This window comes from Dendropsophus ebraccatus, chromosome 8 (assembly GCF_027789765.1).
Source record: "Dendropsophus ebraccatus isolate aDenEbr1 chromosome 8, aDenEbr1.pat, whole genome shotgun sequence".
In the NCBI taxonomy this organism is placed as follows: Eukaryota; Metazoa; Chordata; class Amphibia; order Anura; family Hylidae; genus Dendropsophus; species Dendropsophus ebraccatus.
The window spans coordinates 100,722,260-100,744,294 of NC_091461.1; the positions used below are offsets into that span (position 1 = coordinate 100,722,260).

General features: G+C 49.1%; 2 protein-coding genes across 4 annotated transcripts in view; one reads left to right on the forward strand and one right to left on the reverse strand.

Moving 5' to 3' along the window:
* Window positions 1–22,035, forward strand: part of UROD (uroporphyrinogen decarboxylase) — a 68,963-nt gene that overhangs the window by 41,420 nt on the left and 5,508 nt on the right. Inside the window, exon 1 of one of the 2 annotated variants that reach the window (XM_069981237.1) lies at window positions 21,145–21,335. The exons of the other annotated variant lie outside the window; for it this stretch is intronic. Within the exon in view, the coding sequence (XP_069837338.1) occupies window positions 21,313–21,335 (23 nt within the window). The 5' untranslated portion in view covers window positions 21,145–21,312. Of the gene's footprint in view, window positions 1–21,144; window positions 21,336–22,035 lie in introns of those variants that run through there. 2 annotated transcript variants of the gene reach the window in all.
* HECTD3 (HECT domain E3 ubiquitin protein ligase 3) lies at window positions 5,016–16,938 on the reverse strand. Of its 2 annotated transcripts, none has more exons than XM_069981235.1 (22): window positions 16,874–16,938; window positions 13,611–13,960; window positions 13,075–13,235; window positions 11,811–11,903; window positions 11,499–11,634; window positions 9,548–9,663; window positions 9,219–9,332; window positions 9,062–9,144; window positions 8,719–8,884; window positions 8,483–8,564; window positions 8,221–8,403; window positions 8,041–8,093; window positions 7,745–7,809; window positions 7,498–7,601; window positions 7,247–7,366; window positions 7,087–7,176; window positions 6,533–6,739; window positions 6,038–6,167; window positions 5,887–5,961; window positions 5,663–5,744; window positions 5,458–5,529; window positions 5,016–5,302 (listed from the first exon to the last, which is right to left on the reverse strand). In XM_069981235.1, exons 2-22 carry the CDS (start codon window positions 13,929–13,931, stop codon window positions 5,218–5,220), a joined length of 2,538 nt encoding a protein of 845 aa, XP_069837336.1. In that variant the 5' UTR covers window positions 13,932–13,960; window positions 16,874–16,938; the 3' UTR covers window positions 5,016–5,217. The 2 variants fall into 2 exon arrangements, with proteins under 2 accessions (XP_069837336.1, XP_069837335.1); XM_069981234.1 differs by having other exon boundaries at window positions 5,458–5,532.

Sequence of the window (22,035 nt, forward strand, 5' to 3'; positions counted from 1 at the left end):
AAGCAGGATTTCTGCCTTAGCCACACTGCAGCCATTGTTCAGGAATGAGGAACATGACGTAGCGACCAATGTGGCGACTCGGCCTCCAGATTCTTAAGATCTCAATCCAAAAGATCCTCTGTGGGATGTGCTGGAGAAACAGGTCGCATCTATGGGAGGGGGTGTCACAAGGCTACAGGGTCCAGGCCCTGGGAAGACACATCATAGGGCTATGATGTCCGGGCCCCAACAGATCAGAGCATAAGGCGGGGGGGGGGGGGGGGGGGGGGGGGGGGCGGTAGCATGATATTAGACTGGTGGTCATAATGCTATGACTGATCTTGTGGAGGGATGTTGAGTTCAGGTCTGCAGTGGGTCAAGTGTTGCTCAGCTCAGCTATGCAGGGGTTAACACGTGCCAGCTGCAGGGATAGGGCCACATTGCAGCACTAGATGGGACCACCCAGGCAGTGGAGAGCTGGGGGTCCGGCTGTTTGTATCTGTGTATATCTGGGGCTATATGTTTGTCGGATTGTGCGTGCTGCTTATTTGTGCGTCTGTGTTTATGTGTGCGGAGACAGATGGGTTTGTATACGTTACTCTGTATAATTGTACGCTCCTCTGCACGCGGGTAATTGTGTGTGTATTTACACAATCAGGCCCAGATGTGTTTCCAGCGCTCTGGGTGGCGAGAATTGTGTATCTTCGCCTGATAGATGGTACGCATCCTGCCGTGTACAAGAGAACGTCACACCAGCGTTCACGGAGGGTTCAGATCCGGGAGAGCTTTTTCTAGGGCCCATGGTGTCCCCCACTCGAGCAAAGGACACAGGACTCCAGCCGCCTTATCGCCCCAATCTGTGCATCAAGTACAAGGATCATCACTTTGATCCAGGCCTCGAGTACAAGGATCATTGCCCCTGCTCTGTACATCAACTAAAAGAATCGCCCTGATCTGTGCATCAAATTTTAGTTCCACGTCCTTCTCTGCTTGCTGTCATTGAATGAGACTAGATCTGCTACCCTGTCTATAGAGGAAGAAGGACATAGATTTGGTCAGCCGAGGACCTGCTCTGTCACCTGGGGGTAAGACAGGGCCCTGATACAGACATGACGTGAGATACATTGTATCACATCTGAAAGGCGACATATGACATGACCTGAAATACAGTGTATCACACGGGATACTGACATGACAGCTGATAACTTGTCAGTCAGAACATTGTTATACACACATGACATTTGATACATTGTAACATACACACATGCCAGGGCATCTCCTCAGCGCCGTGTGGGTGGTCGGCAAACATGATTATCACCTCATGTGGCTTCTCCTATTTACTGCAGAGTTATATCTCATCTGCCATCCCGAGCCTCCGCCAGACTCCTCACAGACCCGTCCTCTAATATATACAGGAACAATTCCTTCCAGATCTTTCCATCAGCGGCGATAAATATAATCAGGAGGAGGACAGAGCCTATACCTGCCCTGGCGATGGCGTATCCAAATATCTCATCGCCTATAATCTACACTATATGGTAAGAGGTCGTAGGTAGAGATGAGCGAACCTGGAGCATGCTCGAGTCGATCCGAACCCGAACGTTCGGCTTATGATTAGCGGTGGCTGCTGAAGTTGGATAAAGCCCTAAGGCTATGTGGAAATCATGGATATAGTTATTGGCTGTATCCATGTTTTCCAGACAACCTTAGAGCTTTATCCAACTTCAGCAGCCCCACCGCTAGTCAAATACCGAACGTTCGGGTTCGGATCGACTCGAACCCGGTTCGCTCATCTCTAATTAAAATCTACACTATATTGTTAGCATACAAGGTGTAGGGCCCAGAGTAATGGTGTATACAAATAGCTCATCTGAAGGGTACAAACACACACACCGTATACGCAGCGTATTTACTGCTGCGATACGCAGCAGATTAGATCTAAATAACTGAACACAGCATCATACGGTGTGTGTTTGTACCCTAAATCTACACTATATGTTAAAACGTCCTAAATATCCCATCTCGTATAATCTAACTACACGGACAGATGTATAATAACCTCAGGCTACAACCAATGCAGCCACCTGTGCAGACATTATTAATTGGGTCCTTCTATGGCGCTCCCTAATACTAGGCGAGCATGCTGAAGAGTTGCTCATCTCTATTCAGAATGCTGCACCAATAGACCAATTAAGCCCGACAAACCCCATTGACGTTAATGGGGTCTATCATGTTGTCCCCTTGACCAGATTCTTCAATGAAACCTCTGAGGCTGCTTATTTCTGGAAATTCTTACCTCCTAGATCTTCTCCCATCTGTGGTGAGTGGTATTAGGCTTGGTTCATACCAAGGTGGCCATCAGCATCCTGCCAAGAACAGGATGCTTTTATACCCTGTGGCGGAGAGCAATAGATGTCGTTTATTGCAATGGCTGATGTCACCTAGTGCTGTATACGCTGATTTTAAAGCTAGGTTCACACTGTGTTTTTGCTGTCTGTTTAACGTATCTGTTTTATGGATGCAGTTGTAAGCCACCTATCCATCAGGATCTGTTTTCTATTGACTTACATTATAAAAAAAAAAAAAGTTTACACAAAAACGTGGTTGTACGTTAAAAATAAACGAATAAAGAACACTTAAAGTTAGGGTACATTCATACCACGGAATTTGTGCTGAAACTTTAACCAGATTCCGCCATGTGGCCTCTGCTTGAAGTTCCGCCCATCCATTGGCTAAATGATATTTGCCAGCGGATTCCACCAAAGAATTAACATGAACGTACCCTAAAACAGTGGGGCGACCGTCGCCCTGCTGACTCTGCAGAGACCGAACCTCATCTAGCATTAATATCTTCACAAACACTGTGCCCGCTGGTAGCTTCATGGCGTGGATGGCTGAGCAGCTGCATGCAAGTCTTACATCAACAAGAACAATGCCATGCAATGGATGAAGGGAGTAAATCTGCCCCCCTTAGATCCTGGAGGAGACGTGTTGTGTGGAGTGGCGGCTCCCGCTTCTCTATCTGGCGTCTGATAGATGAGTCTGGGTTTTGTGACTGCCAGAAGAACATTACCTGACTGACAGCATTTTGTAGAGTTTGGTGGAGGAAGGATAACGCCAAGGGGAAGCGACGCCATATCGTATCTCATCTCTATCCTGGGAATGTTACATCTTCTTAGCGGCCCCTGGGTCCAGTCACAGGGTGGGAGCCGTGTGTGGCCCCGGGGTGTGGTATGAGACTTGTTATCTGCAACATTCCCATAAAGCAGGAGTTTGCTGGGAAGCACTTGCAGGTGGCAGTCGTGGTGGGGGGCGCTGACAGCTTTGCGTGACTCACACAACCCCCCAAACCTCCCGGACATCATGGAAAATGCCGACCACACTGCTGTCATCACGTCCACCTCACACGCTGAAGGTGACACAGACACCACACCAGAACAACACTCACTGTGAGGTCAGGAAGTGACTGTGGTTAAATAGTCATAAGGATATAGCGCCCCCTGTTCTCTACTACATGAACTGTGCCAAGGTTCTTACTAGAAGATGCTGCAAGGGCCCAAGGTATGGCAGGAATTACAGGATGACATAGAAAACTTTAGGTTAGTTGATGCTGATGTGACCGGGGTGAATCATATTTAAGCATCATCAATTCAAGGCCCAGCAGTGCGCTAGAGTCCTGTGACATGGGCCACACAGTAAGAGCATCTCAACTACAGGAGGAACTTCTACGTTGTATCATAAAGACCAGGCACCTCTTGTGTTCTCTCTTGTAGTTTGGTGCCCTCTACTGGTGACATACTGCAATGACATCTAGTCTACAGAACAATATCAGCAAGACAGAAACACTGAACAAATCACCAGAGTAAGCTCTGTGCAAATAACGAACAAGAAGGGAATGCTGGGAGAATATAATTTTCCACTATACATCTATCCTATGATGTGTGTAGCTTGGCCACATCTCAGGCTAGTTTCTGGTAGTGTTCACACCTGGACTAACTTTGCCTTCTTCTCTGGCACAACACCTACTCCTCTTTGCTACTCCATGACACAGTGCTTGTGAAAGTGTGCTGAACAGGCTGCACTGTGCTGGAGAATGAGTTACAGTACACTACTATAGATAGCATGTGGGGGAGAAGGTGTTACTGACACACTGGCAAACAAAAGTAACAACAGCAGCACAGTAAGAAAGGGCTAAAGCTCAAGAGCAGCCATGGTGTGAGCAGAAAACTGCTGTTGATGAGTCCTGTCTTGCTGTGTTTTCTACTAGAGACAGAATTCCCCTAACAACAGGCAGTGCACAGAAGATTGCAGGGAAGGGAGACACCTAGTGGCCAATACTTTAGAGCTGTTTTTCTCGGATAAGGTGCAATTTACAGACATGTTAAAGATCACACGGAACATAGCAAAATCTCTTTCCAGTCACTACAATCTAACACATAATAAACAAGTTATGCAAAACTATTCACACCCCTAATGTGTATGAGATCATGTTCCTGCAGAGACATTACAGCCTGGGCCACCCCTCTCCTCTTTATAGCGCCTCTATAGATGGTGCAGTTATCCCGTCCTCGGGCAATGATGCATTACGCTGAGCCGCTGAGAGGGATTCCACATGTGGTATGACTTTTCAGCAGTTTTCTTGCAGACTGCAGCAGGTTTTCCATCATGCCACAGGGAAGCCCCCACATACTGATGCTGTCCCCAAAAATTCAGATTTATCTGAAACTTTAAGGATTTGTGTCACAGGATCTGGAAGCTGTTGTTTTAACGATCAGAAGGGACCCTACTAACCTGAATTTTATACTGAACTTTACTGTGAGGAATATTCGGTCTTGTATCCGTCCCAACTGGGACTTACTGTTTTCTCTCATCGCCTTGATGATGTCATCAGAACTAACCAATTAGCTGTTGACCTAAAGGGGGAAATACCTCTGCAATGTACTATTTGTACAGAATTATCTGTACAGAATTGCCCACAGAGACCATTGTAGAGGTTGGACAATCTCCAGCCGGGTATTATAAAGACAATAAGTGGATTGTATTGTATTTAGTTCTTGTATTTTTATCGGATGCGGTCAGAACCATACAAAAATAAAAATAAAATGAGCGCCATAACAGCCGGGGATGTCTGATCAGGAGCCGAGCAGCGAAGTGTCCCTGGTACAATCCACCATTCAGTAGAGAATGAACATAAATAAAGCGCCATTTATGCGCAGGGGCATCCGATCTGCCACCAGTTTACTCCTCCCACGGGCTCATGTCTGTATCGATAGCCACACAGTTGTACGCGGCATAGCGCAGCTTCTCCTCGCAGATCTTGGCGCTAGAAGACAAGACATGGGTGACAGTAAATTACAATGAACTCTTGAGGTTGGTGGAGGATGCGGGCAAGATCAGCCGAGTAACACTGGGTCCTGATGTCTTTCTATGACACTAACAGAACACCAGAGCTGTGTGCACAGGGCCCAGATACTGTACCTGGGGTAGTTGGGCAGGTATAAAGTGCTGGAGCAGGTAGATGATTCAGGGAGGGAGTCTGTAGTGTCGGAGCTACTGGAGAGAGATTTTAGGATTAGAGGGACAAGGCAAAGTCTATACACAGCCAACAGCAACCCACTCTGGCCGCTAATCGCCATTTTGGATTCTCTAGTGCAGATATACCAGAGTGTTACGCTGAACTCACCCAGATTTATCTGGATAGATGTAAATTGGTGCCGGAAGACGACTTCGCCCAGTGACGAACCTGAGGAAGCGGCTGCGATCCTCTGCAAAGTACAAGACAGGTATGTAAGGAGTGGCCCCTCTATACATACAGCGATCCGGACTGCCACAGAGCATGACTCAGTAAGGGTCCTTTTAGACAGCCCGATACTTGGTCGCTTACTTGCAGTTCACAATCGATCTCACCGTTTGTGAAGTTATTTAGCGCCTCCCAGAAATACTGAACTCGAAGGTCTGTCGGCTCCAAATCCTCAAACCGCGCTGCAGAGGACAAGAAACATGTCAGCACCAGCAGAGGAGCTGCATACATTATACAGAAATCCATCGCCAAACTTACTGAGCTTCTTCAGCGCCTCTACAGAGATCTCAGGGTCCCCACACACTCTCTTTTCCAGCTCCTGCCAGGTAAGAAGATCTAATACAGCCTGAGGGACCACCTTTAAGAGCCCAGCCTGAAGGGCATCAATCTACAAGAGAGGAACAGAACCTCAGCGAGTGCAGCTCTGGAGTATAATACAGGATGTAACTCAGGATCAGTACAGGATAAGTAATGTAATGTATGTACACAGTGACCCCACCAGCAGAACAGTGAGTGCAGCTCTGGAGTATAATACAGGATGTAACTCAGGATCAGTACAGGATAAGTAATGTAATGTATGTACACAGTGACCTCACCAGCAGAATAGGGAGTGCAGCTCTAGAGTATAATACAGGATATAAGTCAGGATCAGTGCAGGATAAGTAATTGCATGTACACACTGACCCCTACAGCAGAGTGCAGCTCTGGAGTATAAAAGTAAATATAATTTCAGCCATTTGTCGAATCTGTTACCTGTTCTTTACTTTCCTCCAGTCGCACTTTCTGCACCATTCGGATGAATTCCATGCGGTCCTCATAGCGCACAGAGATGTTGCTGCCGCCAGGTATCAGCTCCACCATCCTCTGGTCGCTCAGCACTGTGGTATATGTCAGCTCTCCATCAAACTTAAACTCAAATGTGTCCTTATCCATCAGCTCTATCATCTCCAGCAGCTTCACCTGGCAGAGAAATAGCGCCCCCAGCCAGTGAGGAAATGCACATGACATGAACATTCATATTACACAGCCCCTTATTGGATTCAGCTTTAGATACTGATGTTTCTGGTCACTCACTACAGACCCCCCTGAAATCTATGGACCACCTCTAAGACAGGGACGCTGGTCTCCTGTCCATCTGAATTTTTACAGTGTATCAATGAAGAGCAGGATACACTTTAACAAACCATCCGCTGTTAGAAATAAGAAATCTGGATGTGAAGAGGAATGTTCCTATTCACCAACAGCAAGCAGAGATGTAAAGTAACCAAACCACAATACGACCTGTCTGATACAATTATAGGACTCACCAGCAGGGAATCGACGGCCGGGAAATCTTTGCTCCAGCTTACTTCCTCTGCCGTCAGTCGCTTCCATACGAGACCGGGTAACGCCAGGACCTGTGGGCACAGGGTGGTCAGCGGAGGAACAAAGAGACACAGAATCATGCACAGAGGAACGTCAGCATACCAGAAACTCCTTCCCCCGTAGCGCTGCTCCCATCAGCTGCCCGATCCACTCATACTTTGCCAGATCCCGGCATGATGGGTTAGGAACGTACATATCCCGTGCCTCCCCGGTGCCATTACCCTGGAACAGAAACAGCAGTTACCATCATGGTGGAGAGCAATCAAATGACCCCTAAGCGCCACTCAACAACTACAAGGGGTGATATCACCACAAGCTTACTGACTGTTTCCAGCTAAACAGTCGTCTCTCACCTGATTTGATGTTCGTACGAAAAACGGCAGCGGCACCGGAGTATCGGCAGAGCTGGGGCAGAGCTCCTCTGAGATATCGGCCAGGCTGTCACGGAAACCTCCACCTGTCGGTGACAACAGCAAGATGAAATATAGACAATGAATATAAGAGCACAGTATACAGCAGATTATAAACCGCCATAGAGGTGAAATAGCTGATGGTCACGGGCTTATACAGATCATCAAACATCGCACACAGAACCATTACCTTGATCGATTATTCCCTCCGCGATGAACTTACACTCCCACCACTGGTCGTAACGCACCGGCCACCTGTAGAGTCAAAAGAGACAGTGTCAGCACAGTAACATTCCCTCGTCTTGATCACAGCCAGATTACCAGGACGATCAGGGAAAAGTCTATAGGACGTCTGCACGACTGTAGAGGACGGAGCGAGACAGCAAGAAGGGAAATTGAGGGGCAGCGAAAAAGAAAGAGAGAAGGAGGGACAGCAACAAGAGACTAAAGACGGAAATCGGAGACATTCAGAGGGGGAACGCTTACCGGTAATCAAGCGGCTTCTCTGATTTATCGGTGGGCTTCAGGCCTTCATATACCTGGGGGCAGAGATCACACAGGGATAGGCAGATTAACTACACAAAACCTATGATGTGTTTATGGACACATTTATCTCCCCTGATCATGGTTTATATGCGTAGTCTCTGGTATTAACCCCCAGAGTACCTGGCTGAAGACGGTCTTCTTGTAGGTGGGGTCCAGGGCAGGATTGTCCCGATGCTCCACCGCCAGCCTGCGGTTTATGTACAGACGCGGCATGAAGTTGGGTTTGCTTGTCTCTGAGTCTTTCAGGCACTGGGTGATGAGCGGGCAGCGGCGGCGGGACAGGAGCAGGAACTGCTTAATGTGCTGGAAGCAGAAACAACAGGTTAGAGCGCCACCTCCAGGACAACTTTTAAGACTTTATGTTTTTAACGACGGATCTCACCTTCAGCTGGTTAAAGGTACCGATGCTGTGATCCCAGACGGGTACGAGGTGATGGAGGACGTTGTCAAGCAGCTTCACGAATCTGGTGGTGGGGGGGGGGAAACAGTAAAAATATTCCCTTATTAAGAGCATGCCCAGTAAAATCCCTAATCCCAGCCTGGGTGACAACCATCGCACCCCTCGCAGTTCCCCTAGAGGTTGTCACTTGTCTTATACTTTATATCCCTTATTCTGACCTCTGGATCACAACGGCTCTCCGGTACAAGACGTCGGGATCGATGGCTTCTAGCCGTGGGTATCGTACCAAGTTGGGGGGATGGAACATGTCGGCCGTCAGCCCTAGGTCCCGCTCCTTAGAGGACTTGATCTTTATCCCACGTATCCGCACGTCGATCCCTTCATCTGCAGCAATACGCACAGAGAGAGGGAATTAAAGCAGAGCTCTGAAACCTTCTAATAGACAAGTTGTAAGATCTCTTCTTCTTGTCAGTGAATGAAAGCTGAAACTGCACACACAGATGAGGGTTTGTAATACAGCAAGAACCCCTGCCCCCTCCGCTCCAACAGACGTCCACTCACCAAAGCACTCAGTGATCCGGATCTCGATAAGCGGCATGTGAACCGTCATGTCGTCCAGGACACACACATCTCCAATGAGGCTACTGCCGGGAGATAAGAGGAGCGGTCAGAGCCACACAAAGTAATGGAGCACAAAGAAACCAGTGATGGTACTTACTCCTCTATGAGGACGTCATTGAGCTTCTTTAGAGAGTCCCTCTCGCCCCCGTACACCACCACCCTCTTAGGCATGTAGTTCTCGTCCGTGGAGTCGACGGTCAGCAGCAGCTTCCTGTATAAATAAGTGTGTGTATAATATATAACAGGCTGGGTCTTGTAGTTCGCCTGACTCTGAAGTGTTACAGATCTGATGTAGATGACTAGATGCCATTATTTACAACCATCACTACGTATCTATAACCATCGCCTATAAGTAGTAATTGCCTATTCGCAGCAGTACACTGGGATCCCCCCTCCCCCCAGATAAGATGCAGAGTCCCCCCTTACTTTACGATGGTGCCCTCCTTCATGTGCAGCTGGATCCAGTGCTGCCCGTGGGATCCATCGCTCTCCCAGTACGTGTCGTGTTGTCCGTCTGTCAGGCACGACAGGTTGTTCTCCTCCTGTAAGGTCAGATTTTCAGTAAGCAGTAAATATCAGCGCTGCAGTTTCCTGGTAAATTGGTGACAGCCAATATGGCCGCCATGATAGCTCCTTCCCTCATTGGTTGCCACCCATCTGTCGGAGTAATTTGAATGGCAAAGCAGCCTGGTCATTCTGTGAGATCAGTGCATGACAGAGAGAGAGAAGGCCCAGGTAGCTTATAGAAAGAAGGGGCAGGCAGCTCATAAAGAGAAGGCTCCGGCAGCTTATAGAGACAAGGCCCTCGCAGCTCATAGAGAGAAGGCTCTGGCAGCTCATAGAGAAAAGGCTCCAGCAGCTTATAGAGAGAAGGCCCTGGCAGCTCATAGAGACAAGGCCCTGGCAGCTCATAGAGACAAGGCCCTGGCAGCTCATAGAGACAAGGCCCTGGCAGCTCATAGAGACAAGGCCCTGGCAGCTCATAGAGACAAGACCCTGGCAGCTCATAGAGACAAGGCTCGGGCAGCTCATAGAGAGAAGGCTCCGGCAGGCGGCAGCTTATAGAGAAAAGGCTCTGGCAGCTCATAGAGACAAGGCCCTGGCAGCTCATAGAGAGAAGGCAGACAAGGCACCGGCAGCTCATAGAGAGAAGGCTCCAGCAGCTTATAGAAAGAAGGCTCGGGCAGCTTATAGAGAAAAGGCTCCAGCAGCTTATAGAGAGAAGGCCCCGGAAGCTCATAGAGAGAAGGCTCCAGCAGCTTATAGAGACAGACCCCTGCAAGCTTGTGGAGAAAGGGCCCCAGCAATATATAGGGTCCTGAAGGTTCATACAGAGAGGGCCCTGCAGTGTATGGAGAGAGGGCCCCTGCAGTATATAGAGAGAAGGCCCTGGCAGCTCATAGAAAGAAGTCTCGGGCAGCTCATACAGAGAAGGCTCCGGCAGCTTATAGAGACAGGGCCCCGGCAGCTCATAGAGAGAAGGCCCTGGCAGCTCATAGAAAGAAGGCTCGGGCAGCTCATACAGAGAAGGCTCCGGCAGCTTATAGAGACAAGGCCCTGGCAGCTCATAGAGAGAAGGCTCCGGCAGGTGGCAGCTTATAGAGAAAAGGCTCTGGCAGCTCATAGAGACAAGGCCCTGGCAGCTCATAGAGACAAGGCTCTGGCAGCTCATAGAGACAAGGCCCTGGCAGCTCATAGAGACAAGGCTCCGGCAGCTTATAGAAACAATACCCTAGCAGCTCACAGAGAGAAGTTTTGGGCAGCTTATAGAGAGAAGGCTCCGGCAGCTTATAGAGACAGTGCCCCGGCAGCTTATATAGACAAGGCACCGGCAGCTCATAGAGAGAAGGCTCCAGCAGCTTATAGAAAGAAGGCCCCGGAAGCTTATAGAGAGAAGGCCCCGGAAGCTTATAGAGAGAAGGCTCCAGCAGCATATAGAGAGAAGGCTCGGGCAGCTTATAGAGAGAAGGCTCCAGCAGCTTATAGAGAGAAGGCCCCGGAAGCTCATAGAGAGAAGGCTCCAGCAGCTTATAGAGACAGACCCCTGCAAGCTTGTGGAGAAAGGGCCCCGGCAATATATAGGGTCCTGAAGGTTCATACAGAGAGGGCCCTGCAGTGTATGGAGAGAGGGCCCCTGCAGTATATGGAGAGAGGGCCCCAGCAGCTTAAAAAAATCAGGCCCGGCAGGTTATGGAGACAGGGCCCTCGCAACTTATAGAGAGGGAGGGACCTGGCAACTTATAGAGAGAGAGGGACCTCGCAGCTTATAGAGAGAGGGACCTGGCAACCTTTAGAGAGAGGGACCTGGCAACATATAGAGAAGGCAACATATAGGGTCCTGGAGGCTCATTCAGAGAGGGCCCCTATAATACTGTACCGTAGCTGAGGAAACGTTGATGCTCTCCACAAACTGCTTCATGTTCCCCAGACTCTCGTCCTCCTTCCCCACACGCTCATACAGGAAGTGAACCAGATCCTCATCACATTCATATGTCCAGGAGGGAGGGATGAACCTGCAAATGAGGAAAGACAACGTCATAGCAAGAGGTGGAACCTGACTGCGCTATTAGTATCCTCACACCTGTAATACGCTTTAATACAATAGGCTATGAAGCTGGCAGACTGTAACCTCACTGACAGCTACACGAGTCTGCCCCTTTAAGTCATGGGTGGTACATGCAGCACTTACCGCAGTTTCTGCACCGCCTCCACATCTGGCTGTGCGATTTGGGGTTTTCTGCCAAGACGCATAGAGTAGGTGGCGTCCACGACTTCATCCCACCTGCACACGGGATAAAGAGACCATGGAACACACAAGACTAAATGCAAACCAGTAAAGTCATACGTCTTGATACAGCTCTTCCCCATCAGGTCATACATGTACATACAGCTCTCCATCATCAGGTCATACATGTACATACAGCTCTCCACCATCAGGTCATACATGTACATACAGCTCTCCATCATCAGGTCATACATGTACATACAGCTCTCCAGCATCAGGTCATACATGTACATACAGCTCTCCACCATCAGGTAATACATGTACATACAGCTCTCCAGCATCAGGTCATATATGTACATACAGCTCTCCATCATCAGGTCATACATGTACATACAGCTCTCCAGCATCAGGTCATACATGTACATACAGCTCTCCATCATCAGGTCATACATGTACATACAGCTCTCCAGCATCAGGTCATACATGTACATACAGCTCTCCACCATCAGGTCATATATGTACATACAGCTCTCCATCATCAGGTCATATATGTACATACAGCTCTCCACCACCAGGTCATACATGTACATACAGCTCTCCACGATCAGGTCATACATGTACATACAGCTCTCCATCATCAGGTCATACATGTACATACAGCTCTCCAGCATCAGGTCATATATGTACATACAGCTCTCCACCATCAGGTCATATATGTACATACAGCTCTCCACCACCAGGTCATACATGTACATACAGCTCTCCACCATCAGGTAATACATGTACATACAGCTCTCCACCATCAGGTCATATATGTACATACAGCTCTCCATCATCAGGTCATATATGTACATACAGCTCTCCACCATCAGGTCATACATGTACATACAGCTCTCCATCATCAGGTCATACATGTACATACAGCTCTCCATCATCAGGTCATACATGTACATACAGCTCTCCACCATCAGGTCATACATGTACATACAGCTCTCCACCATCAGGTCATACATGTACATACAGCTCTCCATCATCAGGTCATATATGTACATACAGCTCTCCACCATCAGGTCATACATGTACATACAGCTCTCCACCATCAGGTCATACATGTACATACAGCTCTCCAGCATCAGGTCATATATGTACATACAGCTCTCCAGCATCAGGTCATATATGTACACACGGCTTTCCAGCTGTGATGTGTATTAAATACGTGTCTATATACCTGGTGAGGGGCTTGTGATCCACCCCAAATAGCTGCTGCTGTCTGGCGGTCTTATCGGGCGACTCTATGGGCACCAGCCGGTCTCCGCCCTCCTCCTGGCGGCACAGAAGCACCCAGCCCTCCGCCAGCTCACAGCTCTCTCTGTACTCCTCCATCTGCTCCTGCAAAAGGCAACATGGTGTCAGCCGCAAGGGGAGAAATACAAGTACTGAGCCCCCGGGGTCCATCCAGAGCACTGGTGCTGATCCAAGATTATACTATGTCCAGCACTCCAGTCACATCCAGAGCTGCATTCACAGTTCTGCTGGCAACACACTGCACCAGTCACATCCAGCAAACAGTGCAGCTCAAGAGGTGATTGGAGAAGGCTCTCCAGCATTCCCTGAGAGCATACAGGAAGTTGTAGTTTTGCAGGTTGGGGAGCTCTGGAGTGTGATGTGACACCAGACCAGCCCCCCAGAGGATTTACATGTCAGGCAGATTATCCGTATCCCGTGGGGTCACATGTCCCTGGGGATTAGCGGTGACTTTCCTACCTTGCTCAGCTTCACCCAGAGGCCGTTGGCGTTGCCGTACTCCTCCCCTGTAGCCCGGACGCAGCTCCCCTTGCGGACCTCCACGGTGGCCCTGGACAGCTTCTTGAGGTTCTGCTTGGAGTATCCGGGGGCCTCCCACACAGTAAGCAGAGAGCGGGCGGTGGCAGCAGTGTTGGGGTCCTTACAGATCTTGTACAGAACCTCCCCAGGGACGTAGCACAGCACCTCAGGGAGCGGCACCGCGCGACGGAAACAGTCAATGCACTCCAGGACGCAGCGGATCTGGCCCAGGAGACGGCGCGGGTTATTAGCGTCCTGCATGGCTCCAGGGGGCCCAACACCTCACTAGACTGGAGACAATGACATTATTATGTTATTATATGACATCACAAATCACATGATAACATCAGACTGGGCAGTCCTGACCACAAGAGCTTACACTCTACAGGGCTCATGTCATGGTGACAACTGCGGCCTCCTGGATCACTCTGCTGACTCACTGCTGTTTACTGATCTATTCTCAGAAATGAGTCACAGGCAACAGCCCCCCTTCCCCCCCAATCCTGAGCTATAGGGGCAATGTGACATATACATGGAAGCTGGTGGGATACGGCGAGACACCCTGGTCCTACATCCAGAAAGATACCATAGTGTGCAATGCATCTTCCCTGTATGCTTCCTATAGGCGATGGCGTTATATACAAGTGCTCTAGATAGCCTGGACTGTATATACTTATTATCATATATACATTGCTGCCAATGCGAACAAGCACATTAGAAGCCTAAGCCATATACATTAGATCTATGGGGCATGCACAGATCTATATAGGTGATAACATTCAGTATACAGATCTATAGGTGATCGTGATCTGTATACTCATCTGTAGGTAATTACATGCTGTATAAAGATCTATAGGTGATGACATTCTGTATACAGATCTATAGGTGATGACAAGCTGTACACATTGGTGTTTGTCATCTATAGATTTGTATACAGCATGTCATGCCCTATTGATCTGTATGCTAAATGCCATCACTTAGAGGTCTGTATACAGTATGTCACTGCCCATATGATCTGTATACTGCCTGTCATCACCTGTAGAATCTATATACAGCATGTCATCTACTATAGGTGTTTATATAGCATATTGTTACCTACAGATCTGTATGTGGAATGTCTTCAATTTTAAATCTGTGCACTGCATGCAATCACCTATAGATCTGTATACAGCATGTAATCACCTATAGATCTGTATACAGCATGTAATCACCTATAGATCTGTATACAGCATGTAATCACCTATAGATCTGTATACAGCATGTAAGCACCTATAGATCTGTATACATCATGTAATCACCTATAGATCTGTATACAGCATGTTATCACCTATAGATCTGTATACAGCATGTAATCACCTATAGATCTGTATACAGCATGCAATCACCTATAGATCTGTATACAGCATGTAATCACCTATAGATCTGTATACAGCATGTTATCACCTGTAGATCTGTATTTGGCATGTCATCCTCTATAGACCTCGATACAGAAAGCCATCACCTATAGATCTATATACAGCATCTAAAGGTGATTACATGCTGTATACAGATCTATAGGTGATTACATGCTGTACACAGATCTATAGGTGATTACATGCTGTATACAGATCTATAGGTGATTATATGCTGTATACAGATCTACAGGTGATGACATTCTGTATACAGATCTATAGGTGAAAACATGCTGTATACAGATCTATAGGTGATTACATGCTGTATACAGATCTATAGGTGATTACATGCTGTATACAGATCTATAGGTGACAACATGCCAAATACCAATCTATAGGTGATAACATGCTGTATACAGATCTATAGGTGATAACATGCTGTATACAGATCTATATGTGATTACATGCCGTATACAGATCTATAGGTGATTACATGCTGTATACAGATCTATAGGTGATATGCTGTATACAGATTTATAGGTGATTACATGCTGTATACAGATCTATAGGTGATATGCTGTATACAGATCTATAGGTGATAACATATGGCACAGAATTCTATAGGTGATGACATGCTGTATACACAACCTATAGGGAATGGTACACCACATACAGATCTATAGGGGATGGTACACCACATACAGATCTATGGGGGATGGTACACCACATACAGATCTATAGGGGATGGTACACCACATACAGATCTATAGGGGATGGTACACCACATACAGATCTATAGGGGATGGTACACCACATACAGATCTATAGGGGATGGTACACAACATACAGATCTATAGGGGATGGTACACAACATACAGATCTATAGGGGATGGTACACCACATACAGATCTATGGGGGATGGTACACCACATACAGATCTATAGGGGATGGTACACCACATACAGATCTATAGGGGATGGTACACCACATACAGATCTATAGGGGATGGTACACCACATACAGAGCTATAGGGGATGGTACACCACATACAGATCTATAGGGGATGGTACACCACATACAGAGCTATAGGGGATGGTACACCACATACAGATCTATAGGGGATGGTACACCACATACAGATCTATATGGGATGGTACACCACATACAGATCTATAGGGGATGGTACACAACATACAGATCTATAGGGGATGGTACACCACATACAGATCTATGGGGGATGGTACACCACATACAGATCTATAGGGGATGGTACACCACATACAGAGCTATAGGGGATGGTACACCACATACAGATCTATAGGGGATGGTACACCACATACAGATCTATAGGGGATGGTACACCACATACAGATCTATAGGGGATGGTACACCACATACAGATCTATAGGGGATGGTACACCACATACAGATCTATAGGGGATGGTACACCACATACAGATCTATAGGGGATGGTACACCACATACAGATCTATAGGGGATGGTACACCACATACAGAGCTATAGGGGATGGTACACCACATACAGATCTATAGGGGATGGTACACCACATACAGATCTATAGGGGATGGTACACCACATACAGATCTATAGGGGATGGTACACCACATACAGATCTATAGGGGATGACATCTACAGGCGCAGGGCCACGTACCACATATACCATATATACACAAGACGGGTCTATATGGAGCCGGATATATATACAGGGGGCACAGCACCGTGTACACCGATCACTAGGTCATGTCTATACCCCGGGCAGGGCCCTGTACACACACGGACACTGCGGCTCACCTCAGCTCCCGGGATCACCGAGCATCAGGGCGGAAGACCCGAACCCGGAACTGCAGCTGCCGTATATCCCCGAGGACACGCGCACCCCACCATAGAAAGGGCGGATGTGTTAAACAGGACTAGGCTGCACAGCGGTATCACAAAATGGGATTAGATACAGCGGTTGAACAGACAGTATCACACAGGATATGATTAGATACAGCAGCTCCGCAGACAGTAACATACAGGATAGGATTAGATACAGTGGCTCAGTGTGAAACATAGGATTAGATACAGTGGCTCAGCAAACAGTATCACACATGATAGGATTATATACAGTAGATAGTATCCCACATGATAGGATTAGATACAGTAGATAGTATCCCACATGATAGGATTAGATACAGTAAATAGTATCCCACATGATAGGATTGGATACAGTGGCTAAGCAAACAGTATCACACATGATAGGATTAGATACAGTAGATAGTATTCCACATGATAGGATTAGATACAGTGGATAGTATACCACATGATAGGATTAGATACAGTAGATAGTATCCCACATGATAGGATTAGATACAGTGGCTAAGCAAACAGTATCACACATGATAGGATTAGATACAGTAGATAGTATCCCACATGATAGAATTAGATACAGTAGATAGTATCCCACATGATAGGATTAGATACAGTAGATAGTATCCCACATGATAGAATTAGATACAGTAGATAGTATCCCACATGATAGAATTAGATACAGTAGATAGTATCCCACATGATAGAATTAGATACAGTAGATAGTATCCCACATGATAGGATTAGATACAGTGGCTAAGCAAACAGTATCACACATGATAGGATTAGATACAGTAGATAGTATCCCACATGATAGGATTAGATACAGTAGATAGTATCCCACATGTTAGAATTAGATACAGTAGATAGTATCCCACATGATAGGATTAGATACAGTGGCTAAGCAAACAGTATCACACATGATAGGATTAGATACAGTAGATAGTATCCCACATGATAGGATTAGATACAGTAGATAGTATCCCACATGATAGGATTAGATACAGTAGATAGTATCCCACATAATAGGATTAGATACAGTGGCTAAGCAAACAGTATCACACATGATAGGATTAGATACAGTAGATAGTATCCCACATGATAGGATTAGATACAGTGGCTAAGATAACATTATCACACATTATAGGATTAGATACAGTAGATAGTATCCCACATGATAGGATTAGATACAGTAGATAGTATCCCACATGATAGGATTAGATACAGTAGATAGTATCCCACATGATAGGATTAGATACAGTAGATAGTATCCCACATGATAGGATTAGATACAGTAGATAGTATCCCACATGATAGGATTGGATACAGTGGCTAAGCAGGCAGTATTACATGTTATAGGGTAGACAGAGCAGACAGTCCCATAGGATAGGTTTAGATACAGCAGTCAATGCCACCCATATGATTAGATACAGTGGCTCAGCAGACAGTAGCGCACCCATTATGCTTAGATACAGTGGCTGAGCAGTATCGTATGATGGGCTGTAATACATGATATGTGACACTTTGGGCGGAGGGTTTCCCCTGGGCCCTCTGATAACTTTATAGCTTTATCTCCAGGACACAGGCGGAGGGTGCAGTGTAATCTCCGGCCACAGGCACCACAGAGAGTCTGTAATTCTGGGACTTGTAGTTCCATTAGAGACACGATGGGGGACACAACAAACCAGAGTCTCCTTCTGTGTGAAGTTATACTGTGGACACTGGAAGTTATACTGTGCACAGGAGAAGTCATACTCAGCACCAGGGATGTTGGGACTTTGTCCTTGATGTGTCGCAAAGCCAGAAATGGCAACTAATGGAAGTGAATGTGAACATGGAGCGACCAAAAGTCCATCCCAGGGCGATCTCCAGCTGCTGTCAGACATGACACATTATAGTGCATCAACAAGCGCACATGGAGGTGTCTGTGACTGGTTGGCACCATATAGTGGGTGGCCCACAGTCCTCCTTGAGCTTCCAGGCCGAGAGGTGTAGGGATTACAGCCTGCTCTGCTCCTGACTGCCCCCAGGAGGTCGGGGTTGCCCCCCATTAGGTGAGAGCCTGGGCCAAAGAAATAGGAAAAGTGAACTCACAGTGTGAATATGGCCCAAACACTCCACCAGAATGCACAAAATTCCTTAAATTGGGCAAAGGTATAGTGTGAAAGAGAAGTGCCTGCTCCCAGCACCCGGGGTCACCGCTCCCAGCACCCGGGGTCCCTGCTCCCTACACCCGCAGTCACCGCTCCCAGCACCCGGGGTCACCGCTCCCTACACCCGCAGTCACCGCTCCCAGCACCCGCAGTCACCGCTCCCTACACCCGGGGTCACCGCTCCCTACACCCGCAGTCACCGCTCCCAGCACCCGGGGTCACCGCTCCCTACACCCGCAGTCACCGCTCCCAGCACCCGGGGTCCCTGCTCCCTACACCCGGGGTCACCGCTCCCTACACCCGCAGTCACCGCTCCCAGCACCCGGGGTCCCTGTTCCCTACACCCGGGGTCACCGCTCCCTACACCCGCAGTCACCGCTCCCAGCACCCGGGGTCCCTGCTCCCTACACCCGGGGTCACCGCTCCCAGCACCCGGGGTCACCGCTCCCTACACCCGCAGTCACCGCTCCCTACACCCGCAGTCACCGCTCCCAGCACCCGGGGTCACCGCTCCCAGCACCCGGGGTCCCCGCTCCCTACACCCGGGGTCACCGCTCCCTACACCCGCAGTCACCGCTCCCAGCACCCGGGGTCACCGCTCCCTACACCCGCAGTCACCGCTCCCTTCACCCGCAGTCACCGCTCCCAGCACCCGGGGTCACCGCTCCCAGCACCCGGGGTCCCTGCTCCCTACACCCGGGGTCACCGCTCCCTACACCCGCAATCACCGCTCCCAGCACCCGGGGTCACCGCTCCCAGCACCCGGGGTCCCTGCTCCCTACACCCGGGGTCACCGCTCCCTACACCCGCAGTCACCGCTCCCAGCACCCGGGGTCCCTGCTCCCTACACCCGGGGTCACCGCTCCCTACACCCGCAGTCACCGCTCCCAGCACCCGGGGTCCCTGTTCCCTACACCCGGGGTCACCGCTCCCTACACCCGCAGTCACCGCTCCCAGCACCCGGGGTCCCTGCTCCCTACACCCGGGGTCACCGCTCCCTACACCCGCAGTCACCGCTCCCAGCACCCGGGGTCCCTGCTCCCTACACCCGGGGTCACCGCTCCGCACACCCGGGGTCACCGCTCCCAGCACTTGAGGTCACCGCACCAAGCACCCGGGGTCCCTGCTCCCTACACCCGGGGTCACCGCTCCCAGCACCTGAGGTCACCGCACCAAGCACCCGGGGTCCCTGCTCCCTACACCCGCAGTCACCGCTCCGAACACCCGCAGTCACCGCTCCCAGCACCCGCAGTCACCGCTCCCAGCACCTGGGGTCACCGCTCCCAGCACCCGCAGTCACCGCTCCCAGCACCCGGGGTCACCGCTCCGAACACCCGCAGTCACCGCTCCCAGCACCCGGGGTCACCGCTCCCAGCACCTGCAGTCACCGCTCCCAGCACCTGGGGTCACCGCTCCCAGCACCCGCAGTCACCGCTCCCAGCACCTGGGGTCACCGCTCCCAGCACCTGGGGTCACCGTTCCCTGCACCCAGGGTCACCTCTTCCAGAACCTGGGGTCATCGCTCCCTGTCACCAAGCCAGTTACTTCTGTACCTGGTATAATACTCCAGTCTCTGGTCATGTGACCCGTTTCACAAGCAAAATAGCCATGTGGATCACACCATAAACTTAAGAGGAGGAACGGACCAAATGAATGTGACAGTCACTAAGCACTGACTCCCGGCTGTAGACAGTCCCCCTCCCAATGCTAGCAAGGCTGGTGCCCTGTATGAAACGTTGCATAGTGCAGCGCCCCCTCCTGGTGACTTCTGTACAGGGCACTTGTTGCAGATATTCTCACTGAGTAATCTCTGCCTTACTGTTATTATTGGATAGACCTCTATAACTATGTGAGGGTCTTCACGACCACTTCTCAATGTACTGTACTCCCATTATAAAGAAGCATGAGTGGGACTAGTAGTTTAGTCCGGATACAGCTCATCTGCGCTCACACTACAATCAATACGGTAAGATCATTCTGACAGCCGCGCGGCTCCGCCCAGCCCATCCTCCGGTTGCTAAGTAACGCTACTTGTGTTCTTAATTCTGATTGGACGACGTGGAGGCATCCAGCCAATGGTCGCCCTTCTTCTTTTTTGTATTGAGTAACACAGGAGGAGGCGGGGCCGTTAGGTAATTGCGGCTATGGCTGCGCCCATGTGGAGGCGGGGACGGCCGGAGAAGAGTGAGGACAGCGGCGGCTTCACTGCTTTTTCTGACACAGAGCGGCATGGAGCAGCCAGAGCACCTGCAGTGAGTATGAGGGCTCTGCCGCGGGCCCCTTTAAGGAGATGTGGGGGCTGCAGTCCGGGGGGTGTTCTGGGGCTAATAATGACCCCAGGTCAGGGGGAGGGCATTATAGTCTGAAGTTATAGAGAGAAGTTGTTCAGGGGCCCCACATTGATTTCTGCTGACTATAACTTTGGATGGAGATCGGACCCCTCTGTAGTTGTAGACATTTCCCTCTGACCCCTCATGATGACCCTGTCAGAACCTCAGACTTTGGCCTAGAGAATTACTGCCGGTAGGGTGGATTATACGTTATTCAGGGTCCGGGGTGCCTGCTGAGTGCTGCCTAAAGGGACAGAAGATATCAGTTTAGAGGGATTCACACAATGGAATAAAATATCAATAGCAGAACCAAGAGAAGTTTCTTAAAGGGACCCTGCACTGAAATGCTGTCCTATAGGGAATTGCTGCACCCGTCCCCCTCCTGACTGCCGTCCTGCGCTCATCATAAAGCCGTCCTGATACGGCAGTCGTTACTATTGTCACATGACTGTGGCATAATGTGACCACAAAGTGACCTGCGTCCCGTTCCTGGGGGAGCAGCAGGTAAATGTTGCGGCCGTTATACCTCCGGCAGGTCAATGGTACAAACCATCCTCCGCTGCTCGTCTGTGCTGAGACTTGTGGTTGGTGACTAGCGCCATAACCCTAATAATGATTTTAT